A 19,678-nucleotide genomic window follows, 5' to 3' on the forward strand; every position below is an offset into this window, starting at 1 on the left:
CGGGGGAGTTAGGGATGGAGTGGCGAGCACGGTGCGAAGTGCGGCGGTTATTAATGGGGTCTTCAGGGACTTTTACGAGGGACTGTATCAGTCTGAGCCCCCATCGGAGGAGGGGGGGGATGGGTCGCTTTCTGGACCGGCTGAGGTTCCCGAGGGTAGAGGAGGGGCAGGTGGCGGGGCTGGGGGCGCCGGTTGGGTTGGAGGAACTGGTCAAGGGACTGGGGAGTATGCAGGCGGGTAAGGCACCGGGGCCATATGGGTTCCCGGTGGAATTCTATAGGAAGTACGTGGACCTGTTGAGCTCGCTGCTGGTAAGGACTTTCAACAAGGCAAGGGAGGGGGGGTTCCTGCCCCCGACAATGTCTCGAGCGCTGATTTCTCTAATTCTGAAGCAGGACAAGGACCCTGTACAGTGCGGATCGTATGGTCCGATTTCACTCCTTAATGTGGATGCGAAACTGCTAGCAAAGGTATTGGCCATGAGGATTGAGGACTGTGTTCCGGGGGTCATACACGAGGATCAGACGGGTTTTGTGAAAGGGAGGCAGTTGAATACCAACCTACGTAGACTGAATGTAATTATGCCGGCGGTGGAGGGCGAGACGGAGATAGAGGCGGGGGTTGGTGTGGGGGGGGGGGGGGGGGCGGGGGGGGAGGATGCGGAGAAGGCCTTTGATAGGGTGGAGTGGGGGTACCTGTGGGAGGTGTTGAGGAGGTTTGGGTTTGGGGAGGGGTTCGTCAGCTGGGTGAGGTTGCTGTACGAGGCCCCGGTGGCGAGTGTGGCCACGAACAGGTGGAGGTCGGAATATTTCCGGCTATACCGAGGGACGAGGCAGGGGTGTCCTCTATCCCCCTGCTCTTTGCGCTGGCGATTGAGCCCCTGGCCATGGCTTTGAGGGAGTCTAGGAACTGGAGGGGGTTGGTGCGGGGTGGGGGAGGAACACCGGGTATCGTTGTATGCGGACGATCTGCTATTGTATGTGGCGGACCCGGTGGGGGGAATGTCAGAGGTGATGCGGATCCTTAGGGAGTTTGGGGATTTCTCCGGATATAAGCTCAACATGGGGAAGAGCGAGCTGTTCGTGGTGCACCCGGGAGACCAGGAAAGGGGGATTGGTGAGCTTCCGCTAAAAAGAGCAGAAAGAAGTTTTAGATACCTGGGGGTTCAGGTGGCTAGGAGCTGGGAGGCCCTGCATAAGCTCAACTTAAAGAGGCTGGTGGAGCAAATGGAGGAGGAGTTCAAAAGATGGGATAGGCTGCCGCTCTCCCTGGCGGTTAAAATGACGGTGCTCCCGAGGTTTTTGTTTTTGTTTCAGTACCTCCCCATCCTGATCCCTAAGGCCTTCCTTAAGCGGGTTAACAGGAGTTTTATGGGGTTCGTATGAGCGAAGAAGACCCCGAGGGTGAGAAGGGTGTTCTTGGAGCAGAGCAGGGACAGGGGGGGTTAGCGTTCCCAAACTTATGTGGGTACTATTGGGCTGCCAACGTGGCGATGATATGTAAGTGGGTAATGGAGGGGGAGGCGGCGGCGTGGGAGAGGCTGATGATGGCGTCCTGTGTGGGCACGAGCCTGGGGGCGCTGGTGACGGCACCGCTGCCGCTTCCTCCGACGAGGCACACCACGAGCCCAGTGGTAGCGGTGACCCTCAAAATCTGGGGGCAATGGAGACGCCACAGCGGGGAGTTGGGGGCTTTGGTGTGGCACTCGATACGGGAGAACCATCGGTTTGTCCCGGGGAAAATGGATGGGGGGTTCCTGAGTTCGCACAGGGCAGGTATTAGGAGGATGGGGGACCTGTTCATAGACGGGAAGTTTGCGAACCTTGGTTAGCTGGAGGAGAAATTCGGGCTCCCCCTGGGAATGCTTTCAGATATATGCAGGTGAGGGCGTTCGTTAGGTGACAGGTGGTGGAGTTTCCGCTGCTGCCGGCGCGCAGGGTCCAGGACTGGGTGCTTTCGGGGGGGTGTATTGGAGAGGGTAGGATCTCGTCAACTTATCAGGTGATGCAGGAGGAGGAGGAGGCCTTGGCGGAGGAGTTAAAAGGTAAGTGGGAGGAGGAGCTGGGGGAGGAGATCTATGAGGGTATGTGGGTGGATGCCCTGGGAAAGGTAAACTCTTCCTCCTCTTGCGCGAGGCTCAGCCTGATACAATTTAAGGTGCTGCACAGGGCACACATGCCCGGGGCAAGGCTAAGCCGTTTTTTTGCGAGTGAGGACAGACGTGCGAGGTGTTCGGGGAGCCCAGCAAACCACACCCACATGTTCTGGGCATGTCCAGCGTTGGAGGAGTTCTGGAGGGGCGTAGCGAGGACGGTGTCAAGGGTAGTGAATTCCAGGGGTAGGCCTAGCTGGGGTCTCGCAATATTTGGGGTGTCGGACGAGCCGGGAGTGCGGCAGGCGAAAGAGGCCGGTATTCTGGCCTTTGCGTCCCTGATAGCCCGGCGAAGGATTCTGCTTCAGTGGAAGGATGCGAGGCCCCCAAGCATGGAATCCTGGATTAACGACATGGCAGGGTTTATTAAATTGGAGAAGGTGAAATTTGCCTTTAGGGGATCTGTGTAAGGGTTCTTCAGGCGGTAGCAGCCGTTCCTAGACCTCCTGGCGGAGCGTTAGGAGATAGTCAACAGCAGCAACCCGGGGGGGGGGGGCTAAGTTTGTGTCTAGTAGGGGATGCACTATTGTTTACTGTTTAAAGTTTGTTTGTGCACTTTTGTTCTTGTTGTTTTATTATTTGTGTAAAGGGGGGGGGTCTATTTTTCTGTTGTGATAATCTGTGAATAATTTTGAATAAATATAATTTTTTTTAAAAATAGGTGAGTTCGGCTTTGGGGGTCCGGTGGTCGCGGTGGGTGCGTATGTTGGGGGTAGGGGGGGGGGTTGTTGAGTGACCGGGGCGCCATTTAAAAATCGCATCCCGATCTCGTCCTGCACTGAGGAGTTCCAATGAGTGGAGCTCCTCAGCACACGAAATGGGACGAAGTGCGACCTCGGCCTGGCGTTACCCGCTGAAGACCCAGAAAAAGTCCCGTTAGATAACATGGTGTTTCTCGGCGATGCGAGTGCCAGAAAAACCCGGCTAAATACTCTCAACACGGGACCCTGTTGCAATTCGGTTAGATCGCACCCTGTGTGTTTTCAAGAAGGAGTTAGATATAGCTGTTAGGATTAAAGGGACCAAAGGATATGGAGAAAGCAGGAACAGGTTATTGAGAAGATGATCGGCCATCATCATATTGAATGGTGGAGGAAGCTCAAAGTGCCAAATCGCCTACTCCTGACTCCTATTTTCTATGTTTCTATCGTGAATTCTCACTGTCATACTTGGGTGATAACTCCTGGAACTATGATCCAGGAAGTACTCATCCTCCCTGATGCTCCAAAGTGACATTGACTGCCACTCAAGCTCTGAAACCCTGCCACATGTTCAAGTAGCTGGAGACACTTCCTACAAATGTGGTCACCCAAGACATATGTGACCTGAAGCTCCCCATGGTGCAGGAATTCCAGCAACAAGTTCCCAACTGTCCATACGTGATCTAAAAACAGTCTCTATTACTCTTTCAGAGTCCAGTTCGCACCTTACTTAAACTATTGATTTTAACGAATGCTTTGAGACTTCAGCTTACAGATCTCAATGTCCCCCACTCCCTCTCTCAAGACTGTTCCTGATTTTTAAAACACGCACAAATTCAACAAAACTGGTACTCTGTTGAACTGCACTCTATGTTATGGCTCTACGTCTCTGTACCTGTTTGCTTCCTCCATATGTAACAATAGTGGACTCTCTTACAAGAAACATTTCTTTCTCAATGCTGTCCCCCAAGTTGTATGACTTTTAAAATTTCTTTTAATTTGGGGTTTCGCAAAGGACATTTCTTCCGCTATACAGTGCTCAAATGGAACAATTCTTAAAATGACTTTAAACTTGATTCCATGCGGCCCCCAAATATCATTTAGAAAGAACAAACAAAGAACAAATACTCCAAAGAACAAACAAAGAACAGGCCCTCCAAGCCTGCGCCAACCATGCTGCCCATCTAAACTAAAACCTTCCACACTTCGCGGTCCGTATCCCTCTATTCCCATCCTATTCATGTACTTGTCAAGACGCCCCTTAAACGTACCTATGTACCTGCTTTCACCTCCTCCGACAGCGTTTTCCAGGCACCCACTACCCTCTGTATAAAAAACTTCCATCGCCCATCTCCTCTAAACTTTATCCCTCGCACCTTAAACCTATACCCCCAGCAATGAAAAAGTTTTGCCATTCTGTCCCATACATTGATCACTAAAACACATAAACAAAAGACATTAAGCGTAACAAAGTGAAACCCTGTCGATGTTCAGCTTTTGTAACATTCCAGTATTGCATTTGAAGAGTTCAACAGAAAAATATTGACAGAAAACAAGGAAAGGTCTTTTTAAGGCCCCTCTCAGGTTAATCATTTTGTTAGTTTAAAGGACTACAGTTAGTGGAAGCAACAGACGAACAATGGAAACAAATCATTTGGATATCACAAAAGTAGCGCACATTAATCAATGGTTAACAGTAAGCTCTGATTACTCTGAAACATATTGTACAATGTAATCATTTGCATCCATTATATAGAGCGGTGTAGGTAGGTAACATACAGTAACACACAGTAATTAACATTGACAATTTACACAAACATTACGCCACATACAGTATAGGGGATCAAACAAATGACACACTGAGACAGCTAACTATGGAGAGATGCTTCCCCCAAGGTACTGGTTGGATAAGAACTAAATGAAGATGAAAGTTCTGGCTCCATTCAGGCACAGACTGGAAGAGGAACGTGCTTTTTCCTGCTTTTTTGGGCAACTTCTTTTGATCAAAGGGATGTATTAAATAAAAAGATTGCTTTGTCCAATGGCAAAAGAAATGCTTGTTCCAAATGAACAAGCATTGTTACAAATGTAGTCGATTTACTGCTTTTCCCAGTGACAAGTTGAGGAAGATTCAAAGAAAAAAGTCAAAAAGAATCCTGGAAAGAATTTTTTATGCTGATTATAAAAGGACATTTCGTCATCGTGAAAAAATCTATATAACAGAGGGAAAAATCACATAAAATCTGATAGGTTGGATCATTCTATTCCTTCAGCGAATCTATCAGAAAATCTTTCCAGATGGTTGAGTGTTCCCTTCAATTTACTCAGTCTGCCCTTGTCACATTTACTTAGTTTGTTTGATGTGATTATAATGTTGGCTGCAAGATAAATTGGCACTATCTGAGTGATGAAATTTGAGGGCGAAAACATATACGGAGGAGTGTTGCATGAAATGGAATGTTCGATCTTCTGTCCAATTAAATTAATGGGTTGAAAATATTGCATGGAGGAACATTAAGAACAGCAATATAATCCACTGAGCCCCTTCCACAATTCAATTAGATTACGGTGGATCTATATCCCATCTCCATTTACCTCCTTTTTCTTCAAGTCCCTTGGTATCCTTAACTAATCAATATTTTTTGGCAGGGAGTTCCAAATTTCTACTACCTTTGTGTGAAAACTCCGAGCTCTAATTTGAAGATTATGGCCTGGGTTTTGACTACGGAGGTAAGCACTTTGCTGAACCCCCTCAGCAAAGAGTACACCAAATGTGTGACAGTAGAGCCTGCCCCACCAATCACGGAAACAGAGTGTAGGCAGCCACAGGGACTGATAAACTGAGCTCAGTTTAAATTGCACTGCTCCATTTGGGCGTTCAGCCTGCGTGAATTATGCCCACCCCCTTTCCCTTCCAGAAAAACTTGGGTCAGTTGGAAACGGGGTGGGATTCCACATTTGGCCTCCTGTTTGCCATATGTAAAGGTCTGCCTAACATGGCAAAAATCCAGCTCTATGTCTCCTTGCCCTTGATTCCCCCATCAGAGGAAATAATTTATCTGATTTATCTTATCAAACATTTCAAACACCTGTATTGGATCATCCCTAAACCAACTCAATGCAAAGGAATACTTATAATTACATACAACCTGTCCTCACAATTTAATCCTCGAATAATGTGCAATGTTGATAGACAAAAAACTCATTGAATCCAACCAGCCATCCTCATGTCATAATGACGTATCATGCCTAGGCACTTTGACATTTCTGCTCAGACCTGGTATCATTCTGGCTCGTTCGTCTTGTATCCCTTTGAATGCTGATATATCCTTCAAGAGATATCGTGGCCATAACCAAATGGAGTCCCTCAGTTGGGATCTAAGCAATGCTCCAAATATGTGAGAAATTGCTCTAAACAACAGCCTCCTTGCAATAAATGCAAACACTCCAGAAACCCTTTAGATTGCTTTTTGTATCTTTGTTAGGTTTTAATAAGTTGTGTTCTTGAACTTCGCTCCACCACAGTTTCTTAGTTTCTGTCTTCGGACCAAAATCAAGCCCTTCAAAGTGTGTCCTTCCCCACCCAGTTTTCTTTTCATGCACAGTATCATGGATCCAGGTGCAGTAAAAGGAACTCTGCCCCATATTTTAAACAACAATCTGAGTCTGTGCTTCAGCAGTCCCACAAACTATTCTTCATTAAACCACCTGGAGTTGATAAATCAATGTTAAAAATAATTTTTGCACTTACAGCAAATCCATCTTTTTGTTCTGGTAAATTTGCACTTTGTCCAGACTCAACCATTTGTAAAGATAATCCTGCCCTGCTACCTCACAACTAATTTTGTCCCTGGTAACAAAGGTTCAACAGGTCTTGCAGCTGAGAAAACTCAGCTACATCATGAGACTCCTTCACCATCACAAAGCAAGCACCATTCAGGATAAATCAATTTAGAGCTACAGTCATAATCAATTAATGAGAATGCTTGCGCCCCAAACTATTTCTAAAAATAAGACTTTTTTCCAATCACTTCTTATGAAAAATTTATTGGAGCCAGTTTTCAACTTCCTTCTCAGAGTGAGAAGTTCCTTACACTTGGAAATTCAGATACACAATTATTAATTAATATTTCAGATATGATTTTCTTACCAGTAAGGTTGTCTGTCACTAGGATAAAATTGGAAAATTGCCCCAAATACACTTAACTTTAAGTAAAGCTACAATCTTAGCATAGAGATCTGAGGTTACGAATTCCGGTCAGCAAAATTACTTAGTGCATAAAACATTTGACCTGAGGCTATCACCTTTTTAACTTTTTTCTCCTCCTAGGTTGCTCTCTTTTGTAAAACCTAGCTCTGACTTAATTTTTGGACACCGGCCCTAATATCTCCTCATGTGAAATTTTGGTTGGGAAAGGTCGTGTGAAGTAATGTAATCAAGTGTTTTGCTACATTAATGGTGCGATATAAATGCAAGTTGTCATAATCCCTTATTTTAGAGGAAGGGGTTAACCAGCGTAATATATCTGCTAAACAAGGCCATCAACTACATTGCAGGGCAAAATTTCCACCCTGTGGTAATGTGAAGCCATCTAATTAGATGACATTGAAACATCAATATTTCATGATGATTAATCTAAACATTGATTAAAGCATAATTAAATGCAGTGAATTAAAGGGTTAGGTAAATCTCAAGTACTAATTAGACAAATTTTTTTGTATAGCTGACTGAGCTCGTCTCAGTGTGTGCAATAGTCTACAAGGTCTGGTACCAGTAAAAATGCTCAAATGTACAGTTGGATTATTCCAACGTTTAAAAAGCTAGTTTTGTCTGAATATTAGTGTGGAAAACTAACTTTGACAGAATTATTTTAATTATTACCCCTTCTTCCACATTCAAATGTACCAGTGTGAGTGGAATTGCGGTACCACTGATAATTAGGGTAATGATAGCAAGGGAGTACAAGTTTCAGCCCAAGAGACACCCCAGTCCCTAGCAATGCAGCCCTCCAAGCCCCCAAACTCAGTCTCACACCTTATATTTATTCTGATTCTCTACACAGAGTTAATGAGTGTTTCGAACATTTTAGCTTTTCATTTTTTATTTATTTCCTGTTTCATCCAGTTTGAAATTTAGGTAAATTTGGAAAGGTATGCTCTTTTTCCTATTTTCCCATTGGTAAATTGCCTGTCAGCAAATTGAGCTAGTTGCCCATTAAAGGAACACAGATTTAAACTTTAACTGTTGGTAGCATGGTAATACAGTTAGCACTGTTGCTTCACAGCACCAGGGTCCCAGGTTTGATTCCCGGCTGTGGGGAGTCTGCATGTTCTCCTTGTGTCTGCGTGGGTTTCCTCCGGGTGCTCTGATTTCCTCACACAAATCCCAAAAGACGTGCTGTTTGGCGAATTGGACATTCTGAATTTGCTGAACAGACGCCGGAGTGTGGCGACTAGGGGATTTTCACAGTAACTTTATTGCAGTGTTAATGTAAGCCTACTGTGACAATAATAAAGATTATTATTACTATGGCACCTTGGGATGGTTAGTCCCAAGGTTCCATAATACAAAGGCAAAAGCTTGCACACCTCAGCATTAACTAAGCTTTTACATTTCCATGACTGCTTTTATCCTTGGAGATGACTCAAGTTCAACTCAGAAATCATCTAACATGGCAATATCTCAATTGAATCAATGGTTTACATGGCATGATCTGAAATGACCATGCCAGTGTTTAGGGTGTGCAATATGCCTAATTATCAACATTGATTTATTCCTGTCTGCTGATTAATAAAACTTCTTTGCAATATAAACAAAACATGCTGGAAATACTCAGCATGTCAGGCACCATCTATGGCGATAGAACTAATGCTTCAGGTCGATGATCATTCATTGACCTAAAACATTGAGCAGAATCTTGTTGAGATGTAGGAGGTTACACCTGCCTCTGGACAGCCAGCAAGAGACCTGTGCTGTCTCTTTTTGGGAAGGCCTGCCAAACCACAAGCCACTAAGGAAGTTTTGAGGCCAGCAGGAGGCCTTCCCTTAGAATTGAGACCCCGGAGGCGGAAGTCTCACCGACGGAGAGCTGCTGACCTTTGATTGTGCTCAGCTGTGCCGCTCGTGAGGCACTGCCTGCTGGTGCAATGATTGTGGAGTGATCCAGGCCACAGATAAGTAATATGTGGGGGTGCGGGAGAGGAAAGTTATCAGGGAATCACTGAATTTTCAGTGCAGAAGGAAGCCTTTCAGCCCATTGAATCTGCACCGGCCCTGGGAAAGAGCACCCTACTTAAGCTCACGTCTCCACCCTATCTCTGTAGACCTAGTAACCCCACCTAACCTTTTGGACACTAAGGGGAAAATTATCATGGCTAATCCACCTAACCTGCCATCTTTGGACAGTGGGAGGAAACCGGAGGGAACCCATGCAGACATGTGAGAAAGTGCAAACTCCAAACAGTCACCCAAGGCCAGAATTGAAACAGGGTCCCAGGAGCTGTGAGGCAGCAGTGCTAATCACTGTGCCACCATGCCACCCCACGGGGTTGGAGTCAAGGGGAGAGGGGTTCAGGGAGTTGGCAGCAAGGGCAGGGGGTAATTCTCAGCAGAACTCCCCCAACCCTCCTGATGTGGAATGCCCCCTCCCCCACTACAACTTCCCCCATCCACTGCCATATCCCTTCCCCCCCATTCCCACCTTACCCCACCCTGACATTGACAAGCTAGCTGCATGGTTTTAATTGTCATACATGTCACATTGTGACAGACCCATATGGCACCGGTTTAATACCAGCAGTGGTGAAATGAAGACCTTAGGTCGTAATTAATTGACCACTTAAGGCCTTAAGTTAAAGGTGGGGTAGGAACATTAAAACATTGACCATGGCCCGCCTTCTTATCCACAACTTAATTCTGTCAGAGGCGGGATGTATAGAGGTTCTGCAAACACCACTATCCCACCTAATTACATGCCCTTCCAATCTCCAACTTTGCCACCACACTGCCTGACCTGCTGAGTGTTTGAAGCCTTTTCTGTTTTTATATCAGATTTCCAGCATCTGCCGTATTTTGCTTTTGTAAAATTTTTGCAAGCCAGCTTGGCTGAAAATCAACTGCAATTACTAATGGACAGCATTTAATACATTATACCCATTCTACTTCTTTAAATGTTTAGTATAATTGGAAATGCAGAAATTAATGTAAACCTTTATTGCTGTACTATCATTTTGAAATAAATAACACATTTAACTCTTCATACTTATATCAGACAGAAAGAGTAAGATGGCTCAATGTAGCAACGTTTACAAACAACTTGCATTTATATAGTGCCTTAAACATAGTAAAACATCCCAAAACACTTTGCACAAGCTTTAGTCAAAATTTGATCTTTAGTCACGTAAGGAGATATTAAGAGAGAAAGGGGTAGTATTTAAAACAGGATAGACAAAGTGAAGAACTTTAAGAAGGGAATTCCAGAGTTTTAGGTTTAGGCAGCTGAGGACATGGCTGCCAATGAAGTGAGCAACTAAAAGCAGAGCGTCAGCAGTGGCAGAGCAAAGGGGTCTCAATGGGTTAATTGGGCTAGAAGAGGCTACAGAGACAATGAAGGAAAAGGCCATGGAAAATTAATTTGTTGCTGGAGCACAGAAGTTATGAGTGAAAAGCCTTTGGTGTGAGTTAGGATAATAGCGGCAGAGTTTTGAATAAACAAGTTATGTAGGGTGGAAGATGGGAGACCAGCCAGGAGAGCACTGGAATAATCAAATCTAGCAGTAACAAATGCATGGAAGAGCTTTTCAGCAGCAAAAAAGCTGAGGCGGAGGTGAAATCTAAGGTAGTCTTGGTGATGGAGTGGATATGTAGGAAGCAGTTTTACTGCCAGAGAGTCCCCATCAATTAGATTGGAGATGGTTGAGTAGAATAATACAATTCATCAGATTGAATCAAATTTCACTGACTGAATAAAGAGGTGGTAGATTATTATAGTTGGTGTTGGACAAAGAAAGTTTTCATTAAAAACTTATTACTGCATATTTTACAGTTGCAGTTGCATGACGTTTGGGGGATTGGATGCAAAATACCTCTCAAAATCATAAAAATGTCACTCGATGACATCTGTACTTCCACTCTTGCGCGCAAGAGGTCATCCAACAAATATGTGTCATACAGCTTTAGAGCATTATTGGTCAGGCCTCAGATCCCCCTGTTAAGATTATGCTGTACAATGCCATGTTATTTTTTTGGAGGCTTGGGCCCATATTTATAAAACTAAAAACTTCAAGAATTCTCCACCTGTGCAAAACAAAAGGTCATTTTAAAACAAAAAAAATAAGAACATAAGCCAATAAAAGATCCAATGCCTATAGTTTTTAGTTTTGTAAACTGGCCAATGAGAAGAGTCAGTACTTGAAACACTGTTCAAGACTTTCCCTGTGGGTTGGTCCTTGTAGAAAAAGTGAAGAAGCTGAGCTAGCATGATGGAACTAGTTTCCAGGGCCAGGCTGCACTTCTGCCCCTGCAAGAGAAAGAAACAAATGCCTGTCAGTGACTTATTCCAGTCCAGGGCGAGAGCAGCTGAGAGGGAAGGAAAACAGCAATAAGTTAATACTATGCTTCTCAGCTCGAGGAAATGTGGATGGAAGAAATTTACATGCAAAACATTTGAGACTGCCTCGGCTGACATTATATTCGCAGCCAACCACAGTTAGACAATAATTGACCATGGGAGGTTTTTCTAGTGGGAGTGTACTTTGGGAAATGTGTCATAGAATCCCTACAATGCAGAAGAAGGCCATTCGACCCATGCAGTCTGCACCGGCCCTTGAAAAGAGCACCCTACTTATGCCTACACCTCCAGCTTATCCCTGTAACCCAACCTAACCTTTCAGACACTAAGACAATTTAGCATGGTTAATCCACCTAATGTGCACTTCTTTGTCAGTGGGAGGAAACTGGAGCACTTGGAGGAAACCCACGCAAACACGGGGAGAAAATACAAACTCCAGACAGGCAGTCACCCGAGGCTGGAATTGAACCCAGGTCCCTGGAGCTGTAAGGTGGCAGTTTTATCCATTGTGCCACCCCTTGGCACAGGCATTAAGATGTATTTCTTGTTTTCTTTCCATTGGAAGCACTAGAATCGAGAACCACCTCTCTTTTCTCATCATTTTCAGAGTAACAAATAGCTTTACATATAAATGGGTGTATGATAAAAATTGTTTGAAGAAGCTAAAAGAAATTCCAACAATGCCATCTGTCAGGAAAAACTCCCTTTCACAAAAGATTATTATGGCATTTTGTTTTCAGGTATGGCTCAATTCTTTTGACCAAAATCATTTAGGTTCAGTCATTATAAGGAGCTGGATTCTCCGCTCTCCCAGCCATGTGTTTCCCAACGGTGCGGCATTCGCTTGTGGCAGGATCTACTCCTCCCGCTGCTTGTCAATGGAATTTCCCATGGAAGCCACCTCACGCGCCGAGAAATCCATAGGTGGGGATTGCACTGTTGGCAGAACCAAAGAACCCCAACAGTCGGAGAAATCCAGCAAAGATGTATTGCCATTTAAATTACATATTATCTCATTCAGAACAGAAATCCTGTGTTCTATAGAAAGGTCATATGGACTCGAAACCCTAACTCTGTTTCTCTCCACAGACCTGCTGATTTAATCCAGCATTTTCTGTTTTTATTTCAGGTATCCTGTGATATTGTTCATGTTGAGTTGGAGCTTAACGGTCGAATGTTCCATGCGTTGAGTTGTCATATATTTACACCGTGGAATATAAAGCAATGCCTGCTTTATATTTGGGAGTTTCTTGATTAACTCATAAATATCCATTGGAGTAATGACTGGAGTAAAGGTTTTCAAGTTCTTGGAGAGAGCGCAGAGATTTACCAGAATAATAAGAAGGATGAAGGGTTTCAGTTACTTGGAAAGACTACTAAATCTGGGATCCTTCTCTTTAGAACACTGAAGTTAAAGGGGAAATTTAGTAGAAGTATTTAAAATTATGAGAAATTTCAACAGAGTAAATATGGAGAAACTATCTCCAGTGGCTATAACCAAAAGTCACAGATATTAAATAATCTGGAAATAAAATGAGGACGATGAGGATACTCAGCGAATTATGATTTGGAGTGCATTGTCTAAGTGCCTGATGGAAAGATATTCAACAGTAACTTTCAAAAGGGAATTTGCTATATATTAACAAGGAAAGAATTGCAAGGCTATGGAGAAAGAGCTGGATCGTGGAGCTAATTTGCAGCTCTTTCAGAGAACTGACACAGGCACAACAGACTGAGTGAATTGTTTCCTTCTCTATTATATAATGCGATGAAAAGAGGAACAATGAGCACTGCAGCATGGAAATTAGAATGCAGCTTTTAAAAATACCAGTTCCAGTTAAGGATTGTAGCATAAGTCAGAGGGTGCAGTAAACAAGTAGGGAACAGTGTTCGGCTTACTCACTTACTTGCTTATCACTTTATTTGATTGGATGTCTCATTACTGCTATTGTCTCAATTGTCCCGAATACCTTTACAACAGCAATGTGGTTCTCTAACAACCAACCTCTGAAATAGCCGAGCAAGCCATTCAAGCCACGATCAAACCACTGAGGAAGGGTCTAAAGAAAATGCAACAGTTTAAGAAGTCAGCTTAACACCACCTTCTGAATAGAAATTGGTGATGGGCGATGAACGCTGCCTTACCAGCTACACCTTCATCAGGTGAAAGAATAACAAAAGGACTCACTGGGAGATAGGTGGCAACATCAGAGATGCAACCAACGGTGCCTCCATCTCCTAAACTAGTTCTGCAAAGAGCAAGGCTTTTGTGGTGATGTTGGTTTCAGTCTTCGCAGTCTTCCCATGTTAATAGAATTTTTTTATTAATGACTTGTGATTTTATATAAATATATAAGCAAGGGTACATGCATGGAGATATAGTCATCCTCGGTCCCAACACATCTCTGGCCAACATCACACTGGTCGAAGGTCAAGGTCATTTAACTTCTTACATCATTGTGTGGTTAAATTCCGCTGTCAGGCACGTTTCAGCGGACTGAGGTTAAAGGCCGCTGTCAGGCACAGTTCAGCGGACTGAAGTTCAATTCCGCTGTCAGGCACAGTTCAGCGGACTGAGGTTAAATTCCGCTGTCAGGCACGTTTCAGCGGACTGAAGTTAAAGGCCGCTGTCAGGCACGTTTCAGTGGACTGAGGTTAAATTCAGCTGTCAGGCACGTTTCAGCGGACTTAGGTTAAAGGCCACTGTCAGGCATGTTTCAGCGGACTTAGGTTAAAGGCCACTGTCAGGCACGGTTCAGCGGACTTAGGTTAAAGGCCACTGTCAGGCATGTTTCAGCGGACGGAAGTTAAATTCCGCTGTCAGGCACGTTTCAGCTGACTGAGGTTAAAGGCCGCAGTCAGGCACGGTTGAGCGGACTGAAGTTAAAAGCCGCTGTCAGGCACAGTTCAGCGGACTGAAGTTAAATGCCGCTGTCAGGCACAGTTCAGCGGACTGAAGTTAAAAGCTGCTACAGGCACAGTTCAGCGGACTGAAGTTAAATTCCGCTGTCAGGCACAGTTCAGCAGACTGAAGTTAAGTTCCGCTGTCAGGCACAGTTCAGCGGACTGACGTTAAAGGCCGCTGTCAGGAACGGTTCAGTGGACTGAGGTTAAAGGCCACTGTCAGGCATGTTTCAGCGGACTGAAGTTAAATTCCGCTGTCACGCACGTTTCAGCGGACTGAAGTTAAAGGTCACTGTCAGGCACAGTTCAGCGGACTGTAGTTAAATTCGGCTGTCAGGCACAGTTCAGCGGAATGAAGCTAAATTCCGCTGTCAGGCACAGTTCAGCGGACTGAAGTTAAATTCCGCTGTCAGGCATGTTTCAGCGGATTGAAGTTAAAGGCCGCTGTCAGGCACAGTTTAGCGGACTGAAGTTAATTTCGGCTGTCAGGCATAGTTCAGCGGAATGAAGCTAAATTCCGCTGTCAGGCACAGTTCAGCGGACTGAAGTTAAATTCCGCTATCGGGCACGGTTTAGCGGACTGAAGTTAAATTCCGCTGACAGGCACAGTTCAGCGGACTGAGGTTAAAGGCCGCTGTCAGGCACCGTTTAGCGGACTGAAGTTAAATTCCGCTGTCAGTCACAGTTCAGCGGACTGAAGTTAAATTCCGCTGTCAGGCACAGTTCAGCGGTCTGAGGTTAAAGGCCGCTGTCAGGCACAGTTCAGCGGACTGAAGTTAAATTCCGCTGTCAGGCACAGTTCAGCGGACTGAGGTTAAAGGCCGCTGTCAGGCACCGTTTAGCGGACTGAAGTTAAATTCCGCTGTCAGGCACAGTTCAGCGGAATGAAGTTAAATTCCGCTGTCAGGCACGGTTGAGCGGACTGAAGTTAAAGGCTGCTGTCAGGCACGGTTGAGCGGACTGAAGTTAAATTACGCTGTCAGGCACGTTTCAGCGGACTGAGGTTAAAGGCCACTGTCAGGCATGTTTCAGCGGACTGGAGTTAAAGGCCGCTGTCAGGCACGGTTCAGCGGACTGAAGTTAAATTCCACTGTCAGGCACGTTTCTGCTGACTGTGGTTAAAGGCCGCTATCAGGCACGGTTCAGCGGACTGAAGTTAAAAGCCGCTGTCAGGCACAGTTCAGCGGAATGAAGTTAAATTCCGCTGTCAGGCACAGTTCAGCGGACTGAAGTTAAATTCCGCTGTCAGGCACGGTTCAGCGGACTGAAGTTAAATTCCGCTGTCAGGCACAGTTCAGCAGACTGAAGTTCAATTCCGCTGTCAGGCGCAGTTCAGCGGACTGAGGTTAAAGGCCGCTGTCAGGCACAGTTTTGCGGACTGAAGTTAAATTCCGCTGTCAGGCACAGTTCAGCGGACTGAGGTTAAATTCCGCTGTCAGGCACAGTTCAGCGGACTGAGGTTAAAGGCCGCTGTCAGGCACAGTTTTGCGGACTGAAGTTAAATTCCGCTGTCAGGCACAGTTCAGCGGACTGAAGTTAAATTCCGCTGTCAGGCACGGTTCAGCAGACTGAAGTTAAAGGCCGCTGTCAGGCACAGTTCAGCAGACTGAAGTTCAATTCCGCTGTCAGGCACAGTTCAGCGGACTGAGGTTAAATTCCGCTGTCAGGCACGGTTCAGCGGACTGAAGTTAAAGGCCGCTGTCAAGCACAGTTCAGCGGACTGAAGTTAAATTCCGCTGTCAGGCACAGTTCAGCGGACTGAAGTTAAATTCCGCTGTCAGGCACAGTTCAGCGGAATGAAGTTAAAAGCCGCTGTCAGGCACGTTTCAGTGGACTGAGGTTAAAGGCCACTGTCAGGCACGTTTCAGTGGACTGAGTTTAAAGGCCACTGTCAGGCATGTTTCAGCGGACTGAAGTTAAAGGCCGCTGTCAGGCACGGTTCAGCGGACTGAAGTTAAATTCCGCTGTCTGGCACGTTTCAGCGGACTGAGGTTAAAGGCCGCTGTCAGGCACAGTTCAGCGGACTGAAGTTAAAAGCCGCTGTCAGGCACAGTTCAGCGGACTGAAGTTAAAGGCCGCTGTTAGGCACAGTTCAGCGGACTGAAGTTAAATTCCGCTGTCAGGCACAGTTAAGCGGACTGAAGTTAAAGGCCGCTGTCAGGCACGGTTCAGCGGACTGAGGTTAAATTCAGCTGTCAGGCACGTTTCAGCGTCTTAGGTTAAAGGCCACTGTCAGGCATGTTTCAGCGGACTTAGGTTAAAGGCCGCTGTCAGGCACAGTTCAGCAGACTGAAGTTAAAAGCCGCTGTCAGGCACAGTTCAGCGGACTGAAGTTAAAGGCCGCTGTCAGGCACAGTTCAGCGGACTGAAGTTAAATTCCCCTGTCAGGCACAGTTCAGCGGACTGAGGTTAAATTCCGCTGTCAGGCACGTTTCAGCGGACTGAGGTTAAAGGCCACTGTCAGGCATGTTTCAGCGGACTGAAGTTAAAGGCCGCTGTCAGGCACAGTTTAGCGGACTGAAGTTAAATTCGGCTGTCAGGCACAGTTCAGCGGAATGAAGTTAAAGGCCGCTATCAGGCACATTTCAGCGGACTGAAGATAAATTCCGCTGTCAGGCACAGTTCAGCGGACTGAAGTTAAATTCCGCTGTCAGGCACAGTTCAGCGGACTGAGGTTAAAGGCCGCTGTCAGGCACAGTCAGCGGACTGAAGTTAAATTCCGCTGTCAGGCACAGTTCAGCGGACTGAAGTTAAATTCCGCTGTCAGATGCAGTTCAGCGGATTGAGTTAAATTCCGCTGTCAGGCACATTTCAGCGGACTGAAGTTGAATTCCGCTGTCAGGCACAGTTCAGCGGAATGAAGTTAAATTCCGCTGTCAGGCACAGTTCAGCGGACTGAGGTTAAAGGCCGCTGTCAGGCACCGTTTAGCGGACTGAAGTTAAATTCCGCTGTCAGGCACAGTTCAGCGGAATGAAGTTAAATTCCGCTGTCAGGCACGGTTCTGCGGACTGAAGTTAAAGGCCGCTGTCAGGCACGGTTGAGCGGACTGAAGTTAAATTCCGCTGTCAGGCACGTTTCAGCGGACTGAGGTTAAAGGCCACTGTCAGGCACGTTTCTGCTGACTGTGGTTAAAGGCCGCTGTCAGGCACGGTTCAGCGGACTGAAGTTAAAAGCCGCTGTCAGGCACAGTTCAGCGGACTGAAGTTAAATTCCGCTGTCAGGCACCTTTCAGCGGACTGATGTTAAAGGCCGCTATCAGGCACAGTTCAGCGGACTGAAGTTAAATTCCGCTGTCAGGCACAGTTCAGCAGACTGAAGTTAAGTTCCGCTGTCAGGCACAGTTCAGCGGACTGAGGTTAAAGGCCGCTGTCAGGCACAGTTTAGCGGACTGAAGTTAAGTTCCGCTGTCAGGCACAGTTCAGCGGACTGAAGTTAAAGGCCGCTATCAGGCACAGTTCAGCGGACTGAAGTTAAAGGCCGCTGTCAGGCACAGTTCAGCGGACTGAAGTTAAAGGCCGCTGTCAGGAACGGTTCAGTGGACTGAGGTTAAAGGCCACTGTCAGGCATGTTTCAGCGGACTGAAGTTAAATTCCGCTGTCAGGCACGTTTCAGCGGACTGAGGTTAGAGGCCACTGTCAGGCACGTTTCAGCGGACTGAGGTTAAATTCCGCTGTCAGGCACAGTTCAGCGGACTGAAGTTAAAAGCCGCTGTCAGGCACAGTTCAGCGGACGGAAGTTAAATTCCGCTGTCAGGCACGTTTCAGCGGACTGAGGTTAAAGGCCAATGTCAGGCATGTTTCAGTGGACTGAAGTTAAATTCCCCTGTTGTGGTAGTATGTATTGGGGGTCATGTGGGACTGGAAGCCCCAATGTCAGTGGCTGACAAATCCCGGGTCCTGGTTGGCCGTTGACGTCAAGCTCCGCCCTGAAGGCGGCGTATAAGAAGCCGGAGTCTTCCCCCGCAGGCCAGTTTACTATCGAGCTGCGGGGGAACAGACACGCTTAATAAAGCCTCATCAACTTCACTCTATTCATCTCACAGAGTCTTTGTGCGCTACACCTGTCAGGCACAGTTCAGGGAATGAAGCTAAATTCCGCTGTCAGGCACGGTTCAGCGGACTGAAGTTAAATTCCGCTGTCAGGCACGTTTCAGCGGACTGAGGTTAAAGGCCGCTGTCAGGCACGGTTCAGCGGACTGAAGTTAAATTCCGCTGTCAGGCACAGTTCAGCAGACTGAAGTTAAGTTCCGCTGTCAGGCACAGTTCAGCAGGCTGAGGTTAAAGGCCGCTGTCAGGCACAGTTCAGCGGGCTGAGGTTAAAGGCCGCTGTCAGGCACAGTTTAGCGGACTGAAGTTAAAGGCCGCTGTCAGGCACAGTTCAGCGGACTGAAGTTAAAGGCCGCTGTCAGGAACGGTTCAGCGGACTGAAGTTAAAAGCCGCTGTCAGGCTCAGTTCAGCGGACTGAAGTTAAATTCCGCTGTCAGGCACCTTTCAGCGGACTGATGTTAAAGGCCGCTATCAGGCACAGTTCAGCGGACTGAAGTTAAATTCCGCTGTCAGGCACAGTTCAGCAGACTGAAGTTAAGTTCCGCTGTCAGGCACAGTTCAGCGGACTGAGGTTAAAGGCCGCTGTCAGGCACAGTTTAGCGGACTGAAGTTAAGTTCCGCTGTCAGGCACAGTTCAGCGGACTGAAGTTAAAGGCCGCTATCAGGCACAGTTCAGCGGACTGAAGTTAAAGGCCGCTGTCAGGCACAGTTCAGCGGACTGAAGTTAAAGGCCGCTGTCAGGAACGGTTCAGTGGACTGAGGTTAAAGGCCACTGTCAGGCATGTTTCAGCGGACTGAAGTTAAATTCCGCTGTCAGGCACGTTTCAGCGGACTGAGGTTAGAGGCCACTGTCAGGCACGTTTCAGCGGACTGAGGTTAAATTCCACTGTCAGGCACAGTTCAGCGGACTGAAGTTAAAAGCCGCTGTCAGGCACAGTTCAGCGGACGGAAGTTAAATTCCGCTGTCAGGCACGTTTCAGCGGACTGAGGTTAAATTCCGCTGTCAGGCACGTTTCAGCGGACTGAGGTTAAAGGCCACTGTCAGGCATGTTTCAGTGGACTGAAGTTAAATTCCCCTGTTGTGGTAGTATGTATTGGGGGTCATGTGGGACTGGAAGCCCTAATGTCATTGGCTGACAAATCCCGGGTCCTGGTTGGCCGTCGACGTCAAGCTCCGCCCTGAAGGCGGCGTATAAGAAGCCGGAGTCTTCCCCCGCAGGCCAGTTTACTATCGAGCTGCGGGGGAACAGACACGCTTAATAAAGCCTCATCAACTTCACTCTATTCGTCTCACAGAGTCTTT

At 46.6% G+C, this 19,678-nt stretch overlaps 1 protein-coding gene across 3 annotated transcripts in view; it reads right to left on the bottom strand.

Moving 5' to 3' along the window:
• pde1ca (phosphodiesterase 1C, calmodulin-dependent a) overlaps positions 1 to 19,678 on the bottom strand; it is a 1,198,716-nt gene that overhangs the window by 68,843 nt on the left and 1,110,195 nt on the right. Inside the window, exon 17 of one of the 3 annotated variants that reach the window (XM_072467372.1) lies at positions 9,585 to 11,372. The exons of the other annotated variants lie outside the window; for them this stretch is intronic. Within the exon in view, the coding sequence (XP_072323473.1) occupies positions 11,341 to 11,372 (32 nt within the window). The 3' untranslated portion in view covers positions 9,585 to 11,340. Of the gene's footprint in view, positions 1 to 9,584; positions 11,373 to 19,678 lie in introns of those variants that run through there. 3 annotated transcript variants of the gene reach the window in all.

This window comes from Scyliorhinus torazame, chromosome 11 (genome assembly GCF_047496885.1).
Source record: "Scyliorhinus torazame isolate Kashiwa2021f chromosome 11, sScyTor2.1, whole genome shotgun sequence".
NCBI classification, from domain to species: Eukaryota; Metazoa; Chordata; class Chondrichthyes; order Carcharhiniformes; family Scyliorhinidae; genus Scyliorhinus; species Scyliorhinus torazame.